Here is a 24,748-nt window from a genome sequence, read left to right on the forward strand (position 1 = left end):
CTCAGGCAATAGCTGTAGACGCTCTGGTAACACAGTGGGTGTACCAGTCAGTGTATGTGTTCCCTCCTCTGCCTCTCATAACCAAGGTACTGAGAATTATAAGATGGAGAGGAGTAAGCACTATATTTGTGGCTCCGGATTGGCCAAGAAGGACTTGGTAACCGGAACTTCAAGAGATGCTCACGGAGGATCCGTGGCCTCTACCTCTAAGAAGGGACCTGCTCCAGCAAGGACCCTGTCTGTTCCAAGACTTACCGCGGCTGCGTTTAACGGCAGGGCGGTTGAACGCCGGATCCTGAAGGAAAAAGGTATTCCGGATGAAGTCATCCCTATCCTGATCAAAGCCAGGAAAGATATAACCGCAAAACATTATCACCGCATTTGGCGAAAATATGTTGCGTGGTGCGAGGCCAGTAAGGCCCCGACGGAGGAATTTTCAACTAGGTCGATTCCTACATTTCCTGCAAACAGGAGTGTCTATGGGCCTGAAATGGGGGTCCATTAAGGTTCAAATTTCGGCCCTGTCAATTTTCTTCCAAAAAGAACTAGGTTCAGTCCCTGAAGTTCAGACGTTTGTGAAAGGGGTACTGTATATACAGCCTCCTTTTGTGCCTACAGTGGCACCTTGGGATCTAAATGTAGTTTTTGGGTTCCAAAAGTCACATTGGTTTGAACCACTTAAATATGTGGAGTTAAAATATCTCACATGGAAAGTGGTCATGCTGTTGGCCCTGGCCTGGGCCAGGTGCGTGTCAGAATTGGCGGCTTTATCCTGTAAAAGCCCTCATCTGATTTTCCATTCGGACAGGGCGGAATTGAGGACTTGTCCTCAGTTTCTCCCTAAGGTGGTTTTCAGCGTTTCACCTGAATCAACCTATTGTGGTGCCTGCGGCTACTAGGGACTTGGAGGACTCCAAGTTGCTAGACGTTGTCAGAGCCCTGGAAATATAGGTTTCCAGGACGGCTGGAGTCAGAAAATCTGACTCGTTGTTTATTCTGTATGCACCCAACAAGCTGGGTGCTCCTGCTTCTAAGCAGACTATTGCTCGTTGGATTTGTAGTACAATTCAGCTTGCACATTCTGTGGCAGGCCTGCCACAGCCAAAATCTGTAAAAGCCCATTCCACAAGGAAGGTGGGCTCATCTTGGGCAGCTGCCCGAGGGGTCTCTGCTTTACAACTTTGCCGAGCAGCTACTTGGTCAGGAGCAAATACGTTTGTAAAATTCTACAAATTTGATACCCTGGCTGAGGAGGACCGGGAGTTCTCTCATTTGGTGCTGCAGAGTCATCCGCACTCTCCCGCCCGTTTGGGAGCTTTGGTATAATCCCCATGGTCCTTACGGAGTCCCCAGCATCCACTTAGGACGTTAGAGAAAATAAGAATTTACTTACCGATAATTCTATTTCTCGTAGTCCGTAGTGGATGCTGGGCGCCCATCCCAAGTGCGGATTGTCTGCAATACTGGTACATAGTTATTGTTACCAAAAAATCGGGTTATTGCTGTAGTGAGCCATCTTTTCTAGAGGCTCCTCTGTTATCATGCTGTTAACTGGGTTTAGATCACAAGTTATATGGTGTGAGTGGTGTGGCTGGTATGAGTCTTACCCGGGATTCAAAATCCTTCCTTATTGTGTACGCTCGTCCGGGCACAGTATCCTAACTGAGGCTTGGAGGAGGGTCATAGGGGGAGGAGCCAGTGCACACCAGGTAGTTCTAAAGCTTTACTTTTGTGCCCAGTCTCCTGCGGAGCCGCTATTCCCCATGGTCCTTACGGAGTCCCCAGCATCCACTACGGACTACGAGAAATAGAATTACCGGTAAGTAAATTCTTATTATTTCATTTGAAATGAAGATACTTAGTTTTCACTGTTATGGTAAAAATGAGATCCAACAAAATTTATGAAAAATGCCTTTCACAATGTACATTTTTATAATATTCTAATAGAATATTAAAATATATTTTTTGCAAAACCTACAGGTATTCGTAGAATTTGTTGACTCTGCACATTGTGTATAAGCAATATCTGTTCTTTCATATAAAATAAATGATTGTGTTTTCAAGGAAGAAATTTACTCAGATTATTTTATGTTTGTTCTAATCAGACTTTTATTTTTCTATTCCATCTAATCCCTTTATTGCTTACTTAAACTAGCTTTATGGAGTAAATCCTATAGTTTTGTACTATTCATTGATCAAAATCCATTGGTGAAACTTGTCACCCCCCAAAATTCTTTCTTCTGGGTTTCATGTCTCCTTCAGGTTTTTTTTCTGTTATATATTTTAACAATTCAATATGTTTGCCTCTTTTCTGACATACACAGATAACCTGTGGAGTAATTACCTAGAAAAAGGTTCAATCCTTGAGAAATTCCAAAACCTCTCTGTAGATGTTCTGGGATCTAAGAGCAATCTTCATCTGTATGTCCTTGCAGACATAACAACCACATTTACAGTACTTGTTGGCATATTTTTCCCTTCTGTGACAGGTAAGAATTGTCAGATTATTTTACAGCAGTATCAATCAATCAATCCCTATCTGTTCAGATGAGTCCTAGGTTATCAACCCCAACTACTTCTGAATCGGGCCCATTGAGTGCTAGGCTGCATTGGAACCTCCATGTTAAAATGCAGATGTGACCTCCTTCATTGCATTTGTCTACATATTACCAACAGCGTATTTGTATAATTGCTATTTATTTTTTGGAAAAGCACTTCTATTGGGACAATTTTTTATATATTCCTTGTGGGACTGAAAGGAACTAAGATTCAAGTTCTCCTAAATACAATTTTTAATACCACGGAGTCTTGTGTCTATGACAGTGCACTGATTTAGTTTTGGTTATTGATCCACCTCTAATTAGCGGCCAGATTAGCTGGAATGAAAATTTGATTGCATATACAGCATATAGTAATATACGTATAGAAATAGGATTTTTGGATGTGGTGTAATATGTATTTTTAAATATTGAATTTTATTACTTTTTATTTTTTACATTTTTGTCAGAAATATGCACCTTTGGTACAACTTATATATTAGACTAAACTAACATTATTGTTGCATATGTTTTCAATCATCTCGTAAGCCTGAATAAATAAGCGCAGAGTGAACAGTTTACAATTTTAGATGCAATCTCCTGTAGTAACAGGAGATTGCTACTTTTTTATGCGTACACAGGCATAATAATACACCCTGCAGCTGATTGTTAATAAAAACTATAGTCCACATAAGATATTTGTTACTTGATTGATTGTGGTATTAAGCGCCAAGAGACATATTGGAATATTCCCATGATTTCTGTTGCCAGCCCTGGGTGTTAGTAAACGCACTCATAACAAGGAGCGACTGTTTAAAGTAACTGCAGCAATGAAGGAGGTCACATCTGCATTTTAACATGGAGGTTCCAATGCAGCCTAGCACTCAATGGGCCCGATTCAGAAGTAGTTGGGGTACAAATTACCAACAGCGCATTTATATAATTGCTATTTATTGCTTGGAAAAGCACTTCTATTGGGACAATTTTTTATATATTCCTTGTGGGACTGACAGGAACTAAGGTTCCAGTTCACCTAAATACAATTTTCTCTAACGTCCTAGTGGATGCTGGGACTCCGTCAGGACCATGGGGAATAGCGGGCTCCGCAGGAGACAGGGCACATCTAAAAAAGCTTTTAGGTCACATGGTGCGTACTGGCTCCTCCCCCTATGACCCTCCTCCAAGCCTCAGTTAGGTTTTTGTGCCCGTCCGAGAGGGTGCAATCTAGGTGGCTCTCCTAAAGAGCGGTTTAGAAAAGTTTTTTTTTTAGGTTTCAATCTCAGTGATTCCTGCTGGCAACAGGATCACTGCATCGAGGGACTTAGGGGAGAGATTTCCAACTCACCTGCGTGCAGGATGGATTGGAGTCTTAGGCTACTGGACACTTAGCTCCAGAGGGAGTCGGAACACAGGTCAGCCTGGGGTTCGTCCCGGAGCCGCGCCGCCGATCCCCCTTACAGACGCTGAAGAGACGGCAGAACGGAGGTCCGGAAAGCAGGCGGCAGAAGACTCCTCAGTCTTCTTGAAGGTAGCGCACAGCACGGCAGCTGTGCGCCATTGTTGTCACACGGCTCACTGACTCAGTCACGGAGGGTGCAGGGCGCTGCTGGGGGCGCCCTGGGCAGCAATATAATTACCTTTAGTGGCAAAATAAATACATCACATATAGCCATTAAGGCTATATGTATGTATTTTAACCCAGGCCAGTTTCTTAAAAACCGGGGAAAAGCCCGCCGAAAAAGGGGCGGAGCTTATTCTCCTCAGCACTCAGCGCCATTTTCCTGCTCAGCTCCGCTGGTGAGGAAGGCTCCCAGGTCTCTCCCCTGCACTGCACTACAGAAACAGGGTAACAAAGAGAAGGGGGGCATAAATTGGCGATATTTATATATTAAGAGCGCATATATAGTAAACAACACCTTCTAGGGTTGTTTATATACATTTATAGCGCTTTTGGTGTGTGCTGGCAAACTCTCCCTCTGTCTCCCCAAAGGGCTAGGGGGTCCTGTCTTCGATTAGAGCATTCCCTATGTGGCTGCTGTGTGTCGGTACGTGTGTGTCGACATGTATGAGGACGATGTTGGTGTGGAGGCAGAGCAATTGCCGATGATGGTAATGTCACCCCCTAGGGAGTCGACACCGGAATGGATGGCTTTAGTTATGGAATTACGTGATAATGTCAGCACATTACAAAAGTCAGTTGACGAAATAAGACGCCCGGCAAACCAGTTAGTACCGGTTCAGGCGTCTCAGACACCGTCAGGGGCTGTAAAACGTCCTTTACCTCAGTCAGTCGACACGGGTACCGACACAGATGAATCTAGTGTCGACGGTGAAGAAACAAACGTATTTTCCAATAGGGCCACACGTTATATGATCACGGCAATGAAGGAGGCTTTGCAGATCTCTGATACTGCTGGTACCTCAAAAAGGGGTATTATGTGGGGGGTGAAAAAACTACCTGTATTTTTTCCAGAATCAGAGGAATTGAATGACGTGTGTGATGAAGCGTGGGTTAACCCCGATAGAAAACTGCTAATTTCCAAGAAGTTATTGGCATTATACCCTTTCCCACCAGAGGTTAGGGCGCGCTGGGAAACACCCCCTAGGGTGGATAAGGCGCTCACACGTTTATCAAAGCAAGTGGCGTTGCCGTCTCCTGATACGGCCGCCCTCAAGGATCCAGCAGATAGGAGGCTGGAAACTACACTGAAGAGTATATACACACATACTGGTGTTATACTGCGACCGGCAATAGCCTCAGCCTGGATGTGCAGTGCTGGGGTAGTGTGGTTGGATTCTCTGACTGAAAATATTGATACCCTGGATAGGGACAGTATTTTATTGACTCTAGAGCAATTAAAGGATGCTTTCCTTTATATGCGAGATGCTCAGAGGGATGTTTGTACTCTAGCATCAAGAGTAAGCGCGATGTCCATATCTGCCAGAAGAAGTTTATGGACGCGACAGTGGTCAGGTGATGCGGATTCCAAGAGGCATATGGAAGTATTGCCATATAAAGGAGAGGAATTGTTTGGGGTCGGTCTTTCGGACCTGGTGGCCACGGCAACTGCCGGCAAATCCACTTTTTTACCTCAGACCCCCTCCCAACAGAAAAAGACACCGTCTTTTCAGCCGCAGTCCTTTCGCTCCTATAAAAAGCGACCAAAAGGACAGTCTTATCTGCCGCGAGGCAGAGGAAAGGGTAAGAAAGGGCAGCAAGCAGCCCCTGCCCAGGAACAGAAGCCCGCCCCGGCTTCTACAAAGCCATCAGCATGACGCTGGGGCTTTACAAGCGGACTCAGGAACGGTGGGGGGTCGACTCAAGATTTTCAGCAATCAATGGGTTCACTCACAAGTGGACCCGTGGGTCCTGCAGATAGTATCTCAGGGTTACATGCTGGAGTTCGAAAGGTCTCCCCCTCGCCGGTTCCTAAAGTCTGCTTTACCAACGTCTCCCTCGGAAAGGACGTCGGTTTTGGAAGCCATTCACAAGCTGTATTCTCAGCAGGTGATAGTCAAGGTACCCCTCCTACAACAGGGAAAGGGGTATTATTCCACACTATTTGTGGTACCGAAACCGGACGGTTCGGTAAGGCCTATTCTAAATCTGAAATCCTTGAACCTGTACATAAAGAAATTCAAGTTCAAGATGGAGTCACTCAGAGCAGTGATAGCGAATCTGGAAGAAGGAGACTTCATGGTGTCCTTGGACATAAAAGATGCTTATCTACATGTCCCGATTTACCCCTCACACCAAGGGTATCTCAGGTTCGTGATACAAGACTGTCATTATCAGTTTCAAACGCTGCCGTTTGGGTTGTCCACGGCCCCTCGGGTCTTTACCAAGGTAATGACCGAAATGATGGTTCTTCTACGAAGAAAAGGCGTATTAATTATCCCTTACTTGGACGATCTCCTGATAAGGGCAAAGTCCAGAGAACAGCTGGAAGTCGGTGTAGCGCTAACACAAGTAGTGCTTCAGCAACACGGGTGGATTCTAAATCTTCCAAAATCTCAATTGACCCCGACAACACATCTGCTGTTCCTGGGCATGATTCTGGACACGGTTCAGAAAAAGGTATTTCTCCCGGAAGAGAAAGCAAGGGAGTTATCCGAACTTGTCAAGAACCTCCTAAAACCAGGAACTGTGTCAGTACATCAATGCACAAGAGTCCTGGGAAAGATGGTGGCTTCGTACGAAGCGATTCCATTCGGCAGATTCCATGCACGAACATTTCAGTGGGATCTGCTGGACAAATGGTCCGGATCGCATCTGCACATGCATCAGCGGATAACACTGTCACCGAGAACAAGGTTGTCTCTCCTGTGGTGGTTGCAGACTGCCCATCTGTTAGTGGGCCGCAGATTCGGCATACAGGACTGGGTCCTGGTGACTACGGATGCCAGCCTACGAGGTTGGGGAGCAGTCACAAAGGGAAGAAACTTCCAGGGCGTGTGGTCAAACCTGGAGACGTCTCTTCACATAAATATACTGGAGCTAAGAGCGATCTACAATGCTCTAAGCTTGGCAAAATCGCTGCTTCAGGGTCAGCCGGTGTTGATCCAGTCCGACAACATCACGGCAGTCGCCCACGTAAACCGACAAGGCGGCACGAGAAGCAGGAGTGCAATGGCAGAAGCTGCAAGGATTCTGCGCTGGGCGGAGAATCATGTCGTAGCACTGTCAGCAGTGTTCATCCCGGGAGTGGACAACTGGGAAGCAGATTTCCTCAGCAGACACGACCTTCACCCGGGAGAGTGGGGACTTCATCCAGAAGTTTTCCACATGATTGTGAACCGTTGGGAAAAACCAAAGGTGGACATGATGGCGTCTCGCCTCAACAAAAAATGGGACAGGTATTGCGCCAGGTCAAGAGACCCTCAGGCAATAGCTGTGGACGCTCTGGTAACACCGTGGGTGTACCAGTCAGTGTATGTGTTCCCTCCTCTGCCTCTCATACCAAAGGTACTGAGAATTATACGGAAAAGAGGAGTAAGAACAATACTGGTAGCTCCGGACTGGCCAAGAAGAACTTGGTATCCGGAACTTCAAGAGATGCTCACGGAGGATCCGTGGCCTCTACCTCTAAGAAGGGATCTGCTTCAGCAGGGACCTTGTATGTTCCAAGACTTACCGCGGCTGCGTTTGACGGCATGGCGGTTGAACGCCGGATTCTAAAAGAGAAGGGCATTCCTGAGGAAGTTATTCCTACTTTAATTAAAGCCAGGAAAGAAGTGACCGCACAACATTATCACCGCATTTGGAGAAAATATGTTGCGTGGTGTGAGGCCAAGAAGGCTCCAACGGAAGAATTTCAATTGGGTCGATTCTTACATTTCCTGCAAGCAGGATTGTCTATGGGCCTCAAATTGGGGTCCATTAAAGTTCAAATTTCGGCCTTATCAATTTTCTTCCAGAAGGAATTGGCGTCAGTGCCTGAAGTACAAACTTTTGTCAAAGGTGTACTACATATACAACCCCCAATAGTGCCTCCAGTGGCACCGTGGGATTTGAACGTGGTTCTAAATTTTCTCAAATCTCATTGGTTTGAGCCTTTAAAATCGGTAGATTTAAAATACCTTACATGGAAGGTAACCATGCTGTTGGCCCTGGCTTCAGCCAGGAGAGTTTCGGAGTTGGCAGCTTTGTCATACAAAAGCCCATATCTGATATTCCATTCGGACAGGGCAGAATTGAGGACACGTCCTCAATTTCTCCCTAAGGTGGTTTCGGCATTTCACTTGAACCAGCCTATTGTGGTGCCTGCGGCTACTAGCGACTTGGAGGACTCCAAGTTACTGGACGTTGTCAGAGCATTAAAAATATATATTTCAAGGACAGCTGGAGTCAGAAAATCTGACTCGTTGTTTACATTGTATGCACCCAACAAGTTGGGTGCTCCTGCGTCTAAACAGACGATTGCACGTTGGATATGTAGTACAATCCAACTTGCACATTCTGTGGCAGGCCTGCCACAGCCTAAATCTGTAAAGGCCCATTCCACAAGGAAAGTGGGCTCATCCTGGGCGGCTGCCCGAGGAGTCTCGGCATTACAACTTTGCCGAGCAGCTACGTGGTCAGGGGAGAACACGTTTGTAAAATTTTACAAATTTGATACTCTGGCTAAAGAGGACCTGGAGTTCTCTCATTCGGTGCTGCAGAGTCATCCGCACTCTCCCGCCCGTTTGGGAGCTTTGGTATAATCCCCATGGTCCTGACGGAGTCCCAGCATCCACTAGGACGTTAGAGAAAATAAGAATTTACTTACCGATAATTCTATTTCTCATAGTCCGTAGTGGATGCTGGGCGCCCATCCCAAGTGCGGATTGTCTGCAATGCTTGTACATAGTTATTGTTACAAAAATCGGGTTATTACTGTTGTTGTGAGCCATCTGTTCAGAGGCTACTTCGTTTGTGTTATCATACTGTTAACTGGGTTCAGATCACAAGTTGTACGGTGTGATTGGTGTGGCTGGTATGAGTCTTACCCGGGATTCAAGATCCTTCCTTATTGTGTACGCTCGTCCGGGCACAGTACCTAACTGAGGCTTGGAGGAGGGTCATAGGGGGAGGAGCCAGTACGCACCATGTGATTTAAAAGCTTTTTTAGATGTGCCCTGTCTCCTGCGGAGCCCGCTATTCCCCATGGTCCTGACGGAGTCCCAGCATCCACTACGGACTATGAGAAATAGAATTATCGGTAAGTAAATTCTTATTTTTAATACCGTATTGTGTCTATGACAGTGCACTGATTTAGTTTTAGTTATTGAACCACCTCTAATTAGCGGCCAGATTAGCTTGAATGAAAATTCGATTGCATATACAGCATATAGTAATATACGTATAGGAATAGGATTTTTGGATGTGGTGTAATATGTATTTTTAAATATTGAATTTTATTACTTTTAAATTTACATTTTTGTCTGAAATATGCACCTTTGGTACAACTTATATATTAAATGAAACTAACATTATTGTTGCATGTGTTTTCAATCATCTCGTAAGCCTGAATAAATAAGCGCAGAGTGAACAGTTTACAACTGTACACTGATATCACGTGGGACCCCACCCCTCAACCCCACACTTAGGATAGCATAGTTATATAAGGAGGCAGCCCACTGTTAGATAACAGGTGCACTGTCCTATATTGTGGGGAAGGGGAAGGGGGGGGGGGGGGTGCTCGGTCATACAAGCTTACCTCCCAACATGACCCTCTCCAGGAGGGACAAAATGCCCTATTCCTTGACTTTTCTTTTAATGTATGATTGCCGGCACCTGTTTTGAACAGGTTAATGGATACATTAAGAGGGAAGTCTAGGAGTAGAGCATTCTGTCCCTCCTGGAAAGGCTCATGTTGGGAGGTATGTACAATGAACATCCTGCTCCCCACACAATTTTGGTTAGAGTGTATAGTATGCCTGACACTCATTAGGTATAATAAGGATAATTTGGTATATGAGGGAGAACCACCAGATCCCAGCCTAGACGTATCTCCAGGAATAGTGTGTGGTCCAGGGCCCGCACAACTTCACTCTGGGATGCCAACTTATGAGGCTTGCTGCATGTTCCAAGTTCCTGCATAGTAAAAACTGAACCCATAGGAAGGTGCACTGGGAGCGGAGATGCACAATTCTCCAGCTCGTATGCCCCCCATAATAGTTATTCGGGGCAGACAGACACCTCTGTGCTGTACAGCCAGTCCCAGCGTATCCATAAGTTCCTGCAGTTCTGCCACCGTGTAATAATCCCTATAGTGGGCATTAGAAGGGACATGAGGGGATCAGGGACCATTAAGACATGGAATGCCCCAGATCCTTCCGGAGCTGTCATCGTAGAGCCCGGACATGCACATAGTGGTCATTTGTAGACTGCGTACTCACTGCTAGGCTACAGGCCAGAGACATGCCCAGCCTGTAATGCTGGATGCAGGCTCTCACCCACCAGAGCCTATACAGCAGGCCATCACTATCGCTGTTATATATCACAGAGAGTGTCATCTACAGTCTGAGAGCCCCTGAGATCACCCAGGTGCAGGCACACGTTCTCCAGTCCACACGTGTCATACTATTCTCTACATGCACAACAGCCTCACAGCACCCACACACTTGTAATACCCTGGCATACTGCTCGGTAATGTCAGTGATGGTGCACACCAGGGTACATCAGTGTGCCACTCTCCTTTTACCCCCCGGAGATAGTGGAGAGAAGCCAAACAGAGGCCAGGCTGACACACAAACACACCAAGACTGTCACAGAGACAGAAAATGGCACACACAGAGAGACAGAGAGAGGCACACAGAGAGAGAGAGAGAGATATACTGGCAAAGTGACAGAGACCGGCATAATAAGAGAGACTGGCACACACAAAGACAGATGAGTAGGGAGTCTGTGCTACACTCATCTACAATATAGACAGATGCAGAAAACATGACCAGCAGAGCTGTGATTGCGGAGTTGAGTTCTATTCTCACTTGATGTAACACAAGCCGCCAGTCACTCTTCTGAAGTGCCATCCAGGGAGTGTGATAGTTTGTGTGTATGGGGGTGTCTGCTGCGGCCACCTCATAGACTCTGTGCCTGCGATACTGTTCATGGCTGCTCCTCTTCTTAGGCGGGTGGGCCTATGCGACAGGGACAGTGAAGGGCCGGCACAGGATAATGACATCACAACATCATTAATATTATGTGCAGAACAATGGCTGGAGCTGGACCAAACGTGAAAACAGTAACGTTGGTGATGAGGGTGGGGGGGGGGGAGCAAATTGTATCACCGAAGTTGTGCTCAGCATTTGCAGTCATTTACACTCACAATGTACTATTAGGCGCACTGTTATTCTGCCTCTGAACCTAGTGGCCCCTTTACTACTACTGTACCCTTTCACCCTCCCCCCGTCACCAGGCCTAATAACAACGGGGATCTTTTTGTGCACTTTCCCCCCGAAAATGCATCTTATTCGCTCTGCTATGTTAATAAGACCACTCCCAGACTCTGTTGATTAAAATTATATGTGGCATGCCTATATTCTGTGTGCAACTGCAGCTCTATCTGCATATGAAATGCTACATTACAATGTTTTCCTGGAAAACACTGTAACAACACATTTCTTTTGCAAATACAGCTGCAGTCTCAAACAGAATATATGCATGCTGCATATTTTCTCTGACGTCCTAGTGGATGCTGGGTACTCCGTAAGGACCATGGGGAATAGACGAGCTCCGCAGGAGACTGGGCACTCTTTAAAGAAAGATTAGGTACTACATCTGGTGTGCACTGGCTCCTCCCTCTATGCCCCTCCTCCAGACCTCAGTTAGAATCTGTGCCCGGCCAGAGCTGATGCACTTAGTGGGCTCTCCTGAGTTCACTATAAAGAAAGTATTTGTTAGGTTTTTTATTTTCAGTGAGATCTGCTGGCAACAAACTCACTGCTACGTGGGCATTAGGGGAGAGAAGCAAACCTACCTGCTTGCAGCTAGCTTGTGCTTCTAAGGCTACTGGACACCATTAGCTCCAGAGGGATCGAACACAGGGCCCGACCTCGATCGTCCGTTCCCGTAGCCGCGCCGCCGTCCCCCTTGCAGAGCCAGAAGACGGAAGATTCCGGAGAAAATCGGCGGCTGAAGACTCCGGTCTTCAATAAGGTAGCTCACAGCACTGCAGCTGTGCGCCATTGCTCCCACAGCACACCACACGCTCCGGTCACTGGTGGGTGCTGGGGGGGGGGGGGGGGGGCGCCCTGGGCTGCAATTAGTATACCTTAAGTGGCAAAATGCACATAATACAGTTCTAAACTGTATATGTGCCTAATCCCCCGCCATAATTATCATTAAAAAAGCGGGAGAAGCCCGCCGCTGAAGGGGCGGGGCTATCTTCCTCAGCACAGCCAGCGCCATTTTCTTTTCACAGCTCCGCTGGAAGGACGCTCCCCAGGCTCTCCCCTGCAGTATACACTACAGAAAGGGTAAAAAAGAGAGGGGGGGCACATAAATTTAGGCGCAAATTGTGATATAAGCAGCTATTGGGGGAAAATTCACTTTGTGTATAGTGTAAATCCCTCTGTTATATGGCGCTCTGGTGTGTGCTGGCATACTCTCTCTCTGTCTCCCCAAAGGACTTTGTGGGGTCCTGTCCTCAGTCAGAGCATTCCCTGTGTGTGTGTGCGGTGTGTCGGTACGGCTGTGTCGACATGTTTGATGAGGACGCTTACGTGGAGGCGGAGCAGGTGCCGATAAGTGTGATGTCGCCCCCTGCGGGGCCGACACCAGAGTGGATGGATATGTGGAAGGTATTAACCGACAGTGTCAACTCCTTGCATAAAATGTTCGATGACGCAGCTTTGGGACAGCCGGCATCTCAGCCCGCGCCTGCCCAGGCATCTCAGAGGCCATCAGGGGCTCAAAAACGCCCGCTACCTCAGATGGCAGACACAGATGTCGACACGGAGTCTGACTCCAGTGTCGACGAGGATGAGACAAATGTACAATCCACTAGGGCCATCCGATGCATGATTACGGCAATGAAAAATGTGTTGCACATTTCTGACATTAACCCGGTTACCACAAAAAAGGGTATTATGTTTGGGGAGAAAAAGCAGCCAGTGACTTTTCCCCCATCTGATGAGTTAAATGAATTGTGTGAAGAAGCGTGGGGTTCCCCAGATAAGAAACTAGTGATTTCTAAGCGGTTACTAATGGCGTACCCTTTCCCGCCAACGGATAGGTTACGCTGGGAGACATCCCCTAAGGTGGACAAGGCGCTCACACGCTTATCAAAAAAGGTGGCACTGCCTTCTCAGGATACGGCCGCCTTAAAGGAGCCTGCAGATAGAAAGCAGGAGGCTATCCTGAAGTCTGTGTATACACACTCAGGTACTATACTGAGACCTGCTATTGCTTCAGCGTGGATGTGTAGTGCTGCAGCAGCGTGGTCTGATTCCCTGTCTGATAACATTGATTCCCTTGACAGGGACACTATTTTGCTAACCATAGAGCATATTAAAGACATAGTCTTATATATGAGGGATGCACAGAGGGACATTTGCCGGCTGGCATCTAGAATTAATGCAATGTCCATTTCTGCCAGGAGAGTATTATGGACTCGGCAGTGGACAGGTGATGCTGATTCTAAAAGGCACATGGAAATTTTGCCTTATAAGGGTGAGGAATTGTTTGGGGACGGTCTCTCGGACCTCGTAGCCACAGCAACAGCTGGGAAGTCGACTTTTTTACCTCGGGTTCCCTCACAGCCTAAGAAAGCACTGTTTTATCAAGTACAGTCCTTTCGGCCTCAGAAAGGCAAGCGGGTTAGAGGCGCGTCCTTTCTGCCCAGAGGCAGGGGTAGAGGGAAAAAGCTGCACCAGACAGCCAGTTCCCAGGAACAAAAATCCTCCCCTGCTTCCACTAAGTCCACCGCATGACGCTGGGGCTCCACAGGTGGAGCCAGGTGCGGTGGGGGCCCGTCTCTGGAACTTCAGCGACCAGTGGGTTCGCTCACAGGTGGATCTCTGTGTTCTACAAGTGGTATCTCAGGGATACAAGCTGGAGTTCGAGACGTCTCCCCCTCGCCGTTACCTCAAATCAGCCTTGCCAGCTACTCCCAAAGACAGGGAGGTAGTACTGGCGGCAATTCACAAGCTCTACCTCCAGCAGGTGATAATCAAAGTTCCCCTCCTTCAACAGGGACGGGGTTACTATTCCACAATGTTTGTGGTACCGAAACCAGACGGTTCGGTGAGACCCATTCTAAATTTGAAATCCTTGGACACTTATATAAGGAAGTTCAAGTTCAAAATGGAATCGCTCAGGGCGGTTATTGCAAGCCTGGAAGAGGGGGATTATATGGTATCACTGGACATCAAGGATGCTTACCTACATGTCCCCATTTACCCACCTCACCAGGAGTACCTCCGATTCGTGGTACATGACTGCCATTACCAATTCCAGACGTTGCCGTTTGGTCTGTCCACGGCACCGAGGGTATTTACCAAGGTAATGGCCGAAATGATGATACTCCTTCGAAAGAAGGGAGTTATAATTATCTCGTACTTGGACGATCTCCTTATAAAGGCGAGGTCCATGGAGCAGTTGTTGGTCAGAGTAGCACTATCTCAGGAAGTGCTGCAACAGCACGGCTGGATTCTGAATATCCCAAAGTTGCAGCTGGTTCCTACGACGCGTCTGCTGTTCTTGGGTATGATTCTGGACACAGAACAGAAGAAGGTGTTTCTCCCGGAGGAGAAGGCCAAGGAGTTGTCATCTCTGGTCAGAGACCTCCTGAAACCAAAACAGGTGTCAATGCATCACTGCACGCGAGTCCTGGGAAAGATGGTAGCTTCTTACGAAGCAATTCCCTTCGGCAGGTTCTATGCAGGGATCTTTCAGTGGGATCTGTTAGATAAGTGGTCCGGATCGCATCTTCAGATGCATCGGCTGATCACCCTGTCCCCGAGGGCCAGGGTGTCTCTGCTGTGGTGGCTGCAGAGTGCTCATCTTCTCGAGGGCCGCAGATTTGGCATACAGGACTGGGTCCTGGTGACCACGGATGCAAGCCTCAGAGGTTGTGGGCAGTCACTCAGGGAAGAAACTTCCAAGGACAATGGTCGAGTCAGGAGACTTCCCTACACATAAATATTCTGGAACTAAGGGCCATTTACAATGCCCTAAGTCAAGCAAAACCCCTGCTTCAAAACCAGCCGGTGCTGATTCAGTCAGACAACATCACGGCGGTCGCCCATGTAAACCGACAGGGCGGCACAAGAAGCAGGATGGCAATGGCAGAAGCCACAAGGATTCTCCGATGGGCGGAAAATCACGTGATAGCACTGTCAGCAGTGTTCATTCCGGGAATGGACAACTGGGAAGCAGACTTCCTCAGCAGGCACGACCTCCACCCGGGAGAGTGGGGACTTCATCCAGCAGTCTTCCAGCTGATTGTAAATTGTTGGGAAAGGCCACAGGTGGACATGATAGCGTCCCGCCTCAACAAAAAGCTAAAAAGATATTGCGCCAGGTCAAGGGACCCTCAGGCGATAGCTGTGGACGCTCTAGTGACACCGTGGGTGTACCAGTCGGTTTATGTGTTCCCTCCTCTTCCTCTCATACCAAAGGTACTGAGGATAATAAGAAAGAGAGGAGTAAGAACTATACTCATCGTTCCGGATTGGCCAAGAAGAACTTGGTACCCGGAACTACAAGAAATGATCTCAGAGGACCCTTGGCCTCTGCCGCTCCGACAGGACCTGCTACAGCAGGGGCCCTGTCTGTTCCAAGACTTACCGCGGCTGCGTTTGACGGCATGGCGGTTGTACGCCGGATCCTGATGGAAAAGGGCATTCCGGTTGAAGTCATTCCTACGCTGATAAAAGCTAGGAAGGATGTGACAGCAAAACATTATCACCGCATATGGCGAAAATATGTTGCTTGGTGTGAGGCTATGAAGGCCCCAACAGAGGAATTTCAGCTGGGTCGATTTCTGCACTTCCTACAGTCAGGAGTGACTATGGGCCTAAAGTTGGGATCCATAAAAGTCCAGATTTCGGCCCTGTCTATTTTCTTTCAAAAAGAACTGGCTTCACTGCCTGAAGTTCAGAAGTTTGTTAAGGGAGTGCTGCATATTCAGCCCCCTTTTGTGCCTCCAGTGGCACCTTGGGATCTCAACGTTGTGTTGGAGTTCCTAAAATCTCATTGGTTTGAGCCACTTCAGACCGTGGAGTTGAAATATCTCACATGGAAAGTGGTCATGCTTTTGGCCTTGGCTTCGGCTAGGCGTGTGTCAGAATTGGCGGCTTTGTCATGTAAAAGCCCCTATCTGATCTTCCATATGGACAGGGCTGAATTGAGGACTCGTCCCCAATTTCTCCCTAAGGTGGTATCAGCGTTTCATTTGAACCAACCTATTGTGGTGCCTGCGGCTACTCGGGACTTGGAGGCTTCCAAGTTGCTGGACGTAGTCCGGGCCCTGAAAATCTATGTTTCCATGACGGCTAGAGTCAGAAAAACTGACTCGCTGTTTATCCTGCATGCACCCAACAAGCTGGGTGCTCCTGCTTCTAAGCAGACTATTGCTCGCTGGATCTGTTGCACGATTCAACTTGCACATTCTGCGGCTGGACTGCCGCATCCTAAATCAGTCAAAGCCCATTCCACGAGGAAGGTGGGCTCTTCTTGGGCGGCTGCCCGAGGGGTCTCGGCTTTACAACTTTGCCGAGCTGCTACCTGGTTGGGATCAAACACGTTTGCAAAATTCTACAAGTTTGATACCATGGCTGAGGAGGACCTTGAGTTTGCTCATTCGGTGCTGCAGAGTCATCCACACTCTCCCGCCCGTTTGGGAGCTTTGGTATAATCCCCATGGTCCTTACGAAGTACCCAGCATCCACTAGGACGTCAGAGAAAATAAGAATTTACTCACTGGTAATTCTATTTCTCGTAGTCCGTAGTGGATGCTGGGAGCCCGTCCCAAGTGCGGACTTCTGCAATACTTGTATATAGTTATTGCTTAACTATAGGGTTATTGTTCTGAGCCATCTGTTTAATGAGGCACAGCTGTTGTTCATACTGTTAACTGGGTATAGTTATCACACGTTGTACGGTGTGATTGGTGTGGCTGGTATGAGTCTTACCCTGGATTCCAAATCCTTTCCTAGTAATGTCAGCTCTTCCGGGCACAGTTTCCCTAACTGAGGTCTGGAGGAGGGGCATAGAGGGAGGAGCCAGTGCACACCAGATGTAGTACCTAATCTTTCTTTAAAGAGTGCCCAGTCTCCTGCGGAGCCCGTCTATTCCCCATGGTCCTTACGCAGTACCCAGCATTCACTACGGACTACGAGAAATAGAATTACCGGTGAGTAAATTCTTATTTTAATCAGCAGAGTCTGCCTGTGCATCTTATTTGCATAGCGATGCAAATAAGATGCATTTTCAGCAAGAAAAAAAAGACACCCAACATTAGCACAGTTGGACCGGAATGGTTCACTCACACAAAGCTTCTTGCGGTGCATGGTGTATTGAGGCTAGATGTATAAGGACATGTCTGTAGCAGAAAAAGAGTAAAGAATGTACAGAAGGGAACAGTTTATTAAAAAAGAGGTTGTTGTCACAGTATATTAGTTGCTGGAGGCCAGGTGAACTAATTAGTTCCCAAAATTAAATAAGTACAGTGAGAAAATCAGAGAATAGAGTATTGTTGTGTCACAACTGGAGTACTGGGAAGGATGTGCCAGTTCTAGAGACACTAAAGGAACAGTTGGATATGTAGGAAGTGAGCAAGAAGAAAGAAAGGTACTGTATACTGGGCGCACAAACAAAATAAATAGATAAAACTTAATTTTTAATATCCTCTTATGGATAATATCTTGTGATATTTAGTCACAGTATGACAGTCAATTATGACAGTGAAATTTAGAGGTTAAAATCTGACAGACAAGAACAAACAAATATGTGTTTATGAAAATAAACACGAGATAAAGATTAAAAAGGAGAGGGCAGTGTCCATTGATTGTTTCTGTCCTGCTTATTGACCACACAGCCTAAGTTACCTATTTCACACACTTAAATGTTATTAGTTATTTAATACAACATATGTGAATATCCCAATTGTTCTCGTTGGATACACACTGGTAAATTCATTATTTTTAATACCACGGTTATCTAGAGGTTGTTATCAAATAGCAATACAGCCCAGTATCTACAGTTTTCTATCTATATTGCTCCAAGAAGGCACCTGAATGGTAAGTTATTGAACTGTTAACACTCTGTCATTAGAGTAATTAGCTCAGTACGTTAGACAATGACTGCGTGGCTTGAATGCCTACTGTAATTATGTTACATTTCTCAAAATTGATGTTACACATTAATCATGTCATTTACCATATAGGACAAAAAAACACACACCTTATTATAAATATGGGTATAGTTCTCATTTGGATTTCAGTCACTCAACATTGAATTCTGTATGAGTGTTATTCTCACTCAACATTAAATTCTGTATGAGTGTTGTTCTTGCCTTATGCATTGAAATATACTGTAGTATATATTTGTATCAATTGTGCACACTACTAATGTGCTTAAAATTGAAACAATCTTAACTGTTAAACATTGTAACAAAATGAATCTGTATTGTTCTTGTGTACTGCTGTAGTATACAATATTCTTCTATATAGCAGTGATATCAGATATAGCTAGTATAATTGGTATCCTGTCTCTAGGTCAACAAGACTTAGGTCGACAGTGTCTTGGTCGACCACTATTGGTCGTCAGGGTCTCTAGGTCGACATGTCGTAGGTCGACAGATCAAAAGGTCGACATGAGTTTTCCACATTTCTCTGACGTCCTAGTGGATGCTGGGAACTCCGTAAGGACCATGGGGAATAGCGGCTCCGCAGGAGACTGGGCACAAAAAGTAAAAGCTTTAGACTAGCTGGTGTGCACTGGCTCCTCCCCCTATGACCCTCCTCCAAGCCTCAGTTAGATTTTTGTGCCCGAACGAGAAGGGTGCAAGCTAGGTGGCTCTCCTGAGCTGCTTAGAAGTAAAAGTTTAAATAGGTTTTTTATTTTCAGTGAGTCCTGCTGGCAACAGGCTCACTGCATCGTGGGACTAAGGGGAGAAGAAGCGAACTCACCTGACTGCAGAGTGGATTGGGCTTCTTGGCTACTGGACATTAGCTCCAGAGGGACGATCACAGGTTCAGCCTGGATGGGTCCCGGAGCCGCGCCGCCGCCCCCCTTACAGAGCCAGAAGAGCGAAGAGGTCCGGAGAAAGCGGCGGCAGAAGACGTTCCTGTCTTCAAATAAGGTAGCGCACAGCACTGCAGCTGTGCGCCATTGCTCTCAGCACACTTCACACTCCGGTCACTGAGGGTGCAGGGCGCTGGGGGGGAGCGCCCTGAGACGCAATAAAAACGATATATAAACCTTATATGGCTAAAAAAAAATGCATCACATATAGCTCCTGGGCTATATGGATGCATTTATCCCCTGCCAGTTTCCTGAAAAAAGCAGGAGAAAAGGCCGCCGTGAAGGGGGCGGAGCCTTTCTCCTCAGCACACAAGCGCCATTTTCTTTCACAGCTCCGCTGGAAGGACGGCTCCCTGATTCTCCCCTGCAGTCCTGCACTACAGAAACAGGGTAAAACAGAGAGGGGGGCACTATTGGCAGCTAATATATAAATACAGCAGCTATAACAGGGAGTAACACTTATATAAGGTTATCCCTGCAGAGGCAGAACTCTGGGAGGCAACGGAGTCATCTGCCGCCGGGCTCCTGCTCTGAAGGGGGCACCTCTCCTCCCATTCTGTGACACCAGTGAATTAAGTTAATTAATAGCTGCCACTTCCTCACTGTTCCCTGCACCTTACAAATCACACCCTCTTTAATATACTGAATATACACATTTTACAAGTGTCACACCCAGTATTAGAAACCACAACCTATTACACTGGAAGCAAACACCTTACTGATGAAGCTGTTTGCTCCTGTATAGGAAATATGAGAATTTTAACTATATGAAGATACTTCTCTGACAATTACACGTAACTTCATATATTTAGAATTGTCATGCTTCCTCTACAGGAGCAAATAGCTCCATCAGTAAAGTGTCTGCTGTCAGTGTAATAGGTCATGGGTTCTAATCCTGGGTATGACTGCTAAGAAATGTGTGACTTAATATAAAAGACAATTAAATGTATAAATACAGACACACACATACAGAGGCACGTGGAGGCCACACACACTACTGAGCCTCATTTTGACTTGTTTTAAGGACATTACTTTATGTTTTTGAGCAGTGTGTATATATATATATATATTTGTAAGGAACCTCCCCTTCCTACAGTATATACACTATATTTAGCCCTCAGGGGCCCCCCTTTTCTAAAATACCCCGGGCCCCCTGGAGCCTTGATCCGGCCCTGCGCACATATATGTGTGTGTATATATATACAGTATATATATATATATATATATACACACCACACATCTACATACATATGTTTATCTTAATATAGTAAATAGGGGGGCACCAAAATTTATCTTGCCTCCGGGCAACTGGGACGAACTTACGCCACTGAATCCCTGTATATATATAGCGCTCTGGTGTGTGCTGGCAAACTCTCCCTCTGTCTCCCCAAAGGGCTAGTGGGGTCCTGTCCTCTATCAGAGCATTCCCTGTGTGTGTGCTGGGTGTCGGTACGATTGTGTCGACATGTATGAGGAGGAAAATGATGTGGAAGCAGAGCAATTGCCTGTGTTAGTGATGTCACCCCCTAGGGAGTCGACACCTGACTGGATGGTAGTAATTAAAGAATTACGTGACAATGTCAGCACTTTGCAAAAAACTGTTGACGACATGAGACAGCTGACAAATCAATTAGTGCCTGTTCAGGCGTCTCAGACACCGTCAGGGGCGCTAAAACGCCCGTTACCTCAGATGGTCGACACAGACCCTGACACGGATACTGAATCCAGTGTCGACGGTGACGAGACAAACGTAATGTCCAGTAGGGCCACACGTTACATGATCACGGCAATGAAGGAGGCATTGAACATTTCTGACACTACAAGTACCACAAAAAAGGGTATTATGTGGGGTGTGAAAAAACTACCAGTGGTTTTTCCTGAGTCAGATGAATTAAATGAGGTGTGTGATAAAGCGTGGGTTTCCCCCGATAAAAAACTGCTGATTTCTAATAAATTATTGGCACTATACCCTTTCCCGCCAGAGGTCAGGGCACGTTGGGAAACACCCCCTAGGGTAGATAAGGCGCTCACACGCTTATCAAAACAAGTGGCGTTACCGTCTCCTGATACGGCCGCTCTCAAGGAACCAGCTGATAGAAGGCTGGAAAATATCTTAAAAGGTATATACACACATACCGGTGTTATACTGCGACCAGCGATCGCCTCAGCCTGGATGTGCAGCGCTGGAGTGGCTTGGTCGGATTCCCTGACTGAAAATATTGATACCCTGGATAGGGACAGTATATTATTAACTATAGAGCATTTGAAGGATGCATTACTATATATGCGAGATGCACAGAGGGATATTTGCACCCTGGCATCTAGAGTAAGTGCGATGTCCATTTCTGCCAGAAGAACGTTATGGACGCGACAGTGGTCAGGTGATGTGGATTCCAAACGACATATGGAAGTATTGCCGTATAAAGGGGAGGAGTTATTTGGGGTCGGTCTATCGGACCTGGTGGCCACAGCAACGGCTGGAAAATCCTCCTTTTTACCCCAGGTCACCTCTCAGCAGAAAAAGACACCGTCTTTTCAAACCCAGTCCTTTCGTCCCTATAAGGGCAAGAGGGAAAAAGGCCGCTCGTTCCTGCCCCGGGGCAGAGGAAGGGGAAAAAGACTGCACCATGCAGCCTCTTCCCAGGAGCAGAAGCCCTCCCTCGCTTCTGCCAAGTCCTCAGCATGACGCTGGGGCTCTGCAAGCAGACTCGGGCACGGTGGGGGGCCGTCTCAAGAATTTCAGCACGCAGTGGGCTCACTCGCAAGTGGACCCCTGGATCCTGCAGGTAGTATCACAGGGGTACAAATTGGAATTCGAGACGTGTCCCCCTCGCCGGTTCCTGAAGTCTGCTCTACCAACGTCTCCCTCCGACAGGGAGGCAGTATTGGAAGCTATTCACAAGCTGTATTCCCAGCAGGTGATAATCAAGGTACCCCTCCTACAACAGGGAAAGGGGTATTATTCCACGCTGTTTGTGGTACCGAAGCCGGACGGCTCGGTGAGACCAATTTTAAATCTAAAATCTTTGAACACTTACATAAAAAGGTTCAAATTCAAGATGGAGTCACTCAGAGCAGTGATAGCGAACCTGGAAGAAGGGGACTATATGGTATCTCTAGACATCAAGGATGCTTATCTCCATGTCCCAATCTACCCTTCTCACCAAGGGTACCTCAGGTTTGTGATACAAAACTGTCATTATCAGTTTCAGACGCTGCCGTTTGGATTGTCCACGGCACCACGGGTCTTTACCAAGGTAATGGCCGAAATGATGATTCTTCTTCGAAGAAAAGGCGTATTAATTATCCCTTACTTGGACGATCTCCTGATAAGGGCAAGGTCCAGGGAACAGTTAGAGGTCGGAGTAGCACTATCTCAGGTAGTGCTACGTCAGCACGGGTGGATTCTAAATATCCCAAAATCACAGCTGATTCCAACAACACGTCTACTGTTCCTAGGGATGATTCTGGACACAGTCCAGAAAAAGGTCTTTCTCCCGGAGGAGAAGGCCAGGGAGTTATCCGAGCTAGTCAGGAACCTCCTAAAACCAGGACAAGTGTCAGTGCATCAGTGCACGAGAGTCCTGGGAAAAATGGTGGCTTCTTACGAAGCGATTCCATTCGGAAGATTCCATGCAAGAACAATAGCGGTGGACGCTCTGGTAACTCCGTGGGTGTTCCAGTCGGTATATGTGTTCCCTCCTCTTCCTCTCATACCAAAAGTACTGAGAATCATAAGAAGGAGAGGAGTAAGAACGATACTCGTGGCTCTGGATTGGCCAAGAAGAACTTGGTACCCAGAGCTGCAAGAGATGCTCACGGAGGACCCGTGGCCTCTACCTCTAAGGAAGGACCTGCTCCAGCAGGGACCTTGTCTGTTCCAAGACTTACCGCGGCTGCGTTTGACGGCATGGCGGTTGAACGCCGGATCCTGAAGGAAAAAGGCATTCCAGATAAATTCATCCCTACCCTGATCAAGGCCAGGAAGGATGTAACTGCAAAACATTATCATCGCATTTGGCGAAAATATGTTGCGTGGTGTGAGGCCAAGAAGGCCCCTACGGAGGAATTTCAACTGGGTCGTTTCCTACATTTCCTGCAAGCAGGATTGTCTATGGGCCTAAAATTAGGATCCATTAAGGTTCAAATTTCGGCCCTGTCGATCTTCTTCCAGAAAGAACTAGCTTCAGTGCCTGAAGTTCAGACGTTTGTCAAAGGGGTACTGCATATACAGCCTCCTTTTGTGCCTCCAGTGGCACCTTGGGATCTCAATGTAGTTTTAGGGTTCCTAAAATCACATTGGTTTGAACCACTTGCCACAGTGGATTTGAAATATCTCACATGGAAAGTGGTAATGCTGTTGGCCCTGGCTTCAGCCAGGCGCGTATCAGAATTGGCGGCTTTATCCTATAAAAGCCCTTACCTGATATTTCATTCGGATAGGGCGGAATTGAGGACTCGTCCTCAATTTCTCCCTAAGGTGGTTTCAGCGTTTCACATGAATCAACCTATTGTGGTACCTGTGGCTACTAGGGACTTGGAGGACTCCAAGTTGCTGGACGTAGTCAGGGCCCTGAAAATATATGTTTCCAGGACGGCTGGAGTCAGAAAATCTGACTCGCTGTTTATACTGTATGCACCCAACAAGCTGGGTGCTCCTGCTTCTAAGCAGACGATTGCTCGTTGGATTTGTAGTACAATTCAACTTGCACATTCTGTGGCAGGCCTGCCACAGCCAAAATCTGTAAAAGCCCATTCCACAAGGAAGGTGGGCTCATCTTGGGCGGCTGCCCGAGGGGTCTCGGCTTTACAACTTTGCCGAGCAGCTACTTGGTCAGGGGCAAACACTTTTGCTAAATTCTACAAATTTGATACCCTGGCTGAGGAGGACCTGGAGTTCTCTCATTCGGTGCTGCAGAGTCATCCGCACTCTCCCGCCCGTTTGGGAGCTTTGGTATAATCCCCATGGTCCTTACGGAGTTCCCAGCATCCACTAGGACGTCAGAGAAAATAAGAATTTACTTACCGATAATTCTATTTCTCATAGTCCGTAGTGGATGCTGGGCGCCCATCCCAAGTGCGGATTGTCTGCAATACTTGTATATAGTTATTGTTACAAACAAATCGGGTTGTTTATTGTTGGAAGCCATCTTTTCAGAGGCTCCTACGGTTATCATACTGTTAACTGGGTTCAGATCACGAGTTGTACGGTGTGATTGGTGTGGCTGGTATGAGTCTTACCCGGGATTCAAGATCCTTCCTTATTATGTACGCTCGTCCGGGCACAGTATCTTAACTGAGGCTTGGAGGAGGGTCATAGGGGGAGGAGCCAGTGCACACCAGCTAGTCTAAAGCTTTTACTTTTTGTGCCCAGTCTCCTGCGGAGCCGCTATTCCCCATGGTCCTTACGGAGTTCCCAGCATCCACTACGGACTATGAGAAATAGAATTATCGGTAAGTAAATTCTTATTTTCTTTAT

At 46.9% G+C, this 24,748-nt stretch overlaps 1 protein-coding gene across 2 annotated transcripts in view; it reads left to right on the forward strand.

The window, feature by feature from the left end:
• Nucleotides 1-24,748, forward strand: part of SLC12A4 (solute carrier family 12 member 4) — a 939,289-nt gene that overhangs the window by 556,040 nt on the left and 358,501 nt on the right. For both annotated transcript variants that reach the window (XM_063945258.1, XM_063945259.1), the window contains exon 9: nucleotides 2,325-2,489. In XM_063945258.1, the coding sequence (XP_063801328.1) occupies nucleotides 2,325-2,489 (165 nt within the window). The remainder of the gene's footprint in view (nucleotides 1-2,324; nucleotides 2,490-24,748) is intronic.

Source organism: Pseudophryne corroboree, chromosome 11, assembly GCF_028390025.1.
Source record: "Pseudophryne corroboree isolate aPseCor3 chromosome 11, aPseCor3.hap2, whole genome shotgun sequence".
NCBI lineage: Eukaryota > Metazoa > Chordata > Amphibia > Anura > Myobatrachidae > Pseudophryne > Pseudophryne corroboree.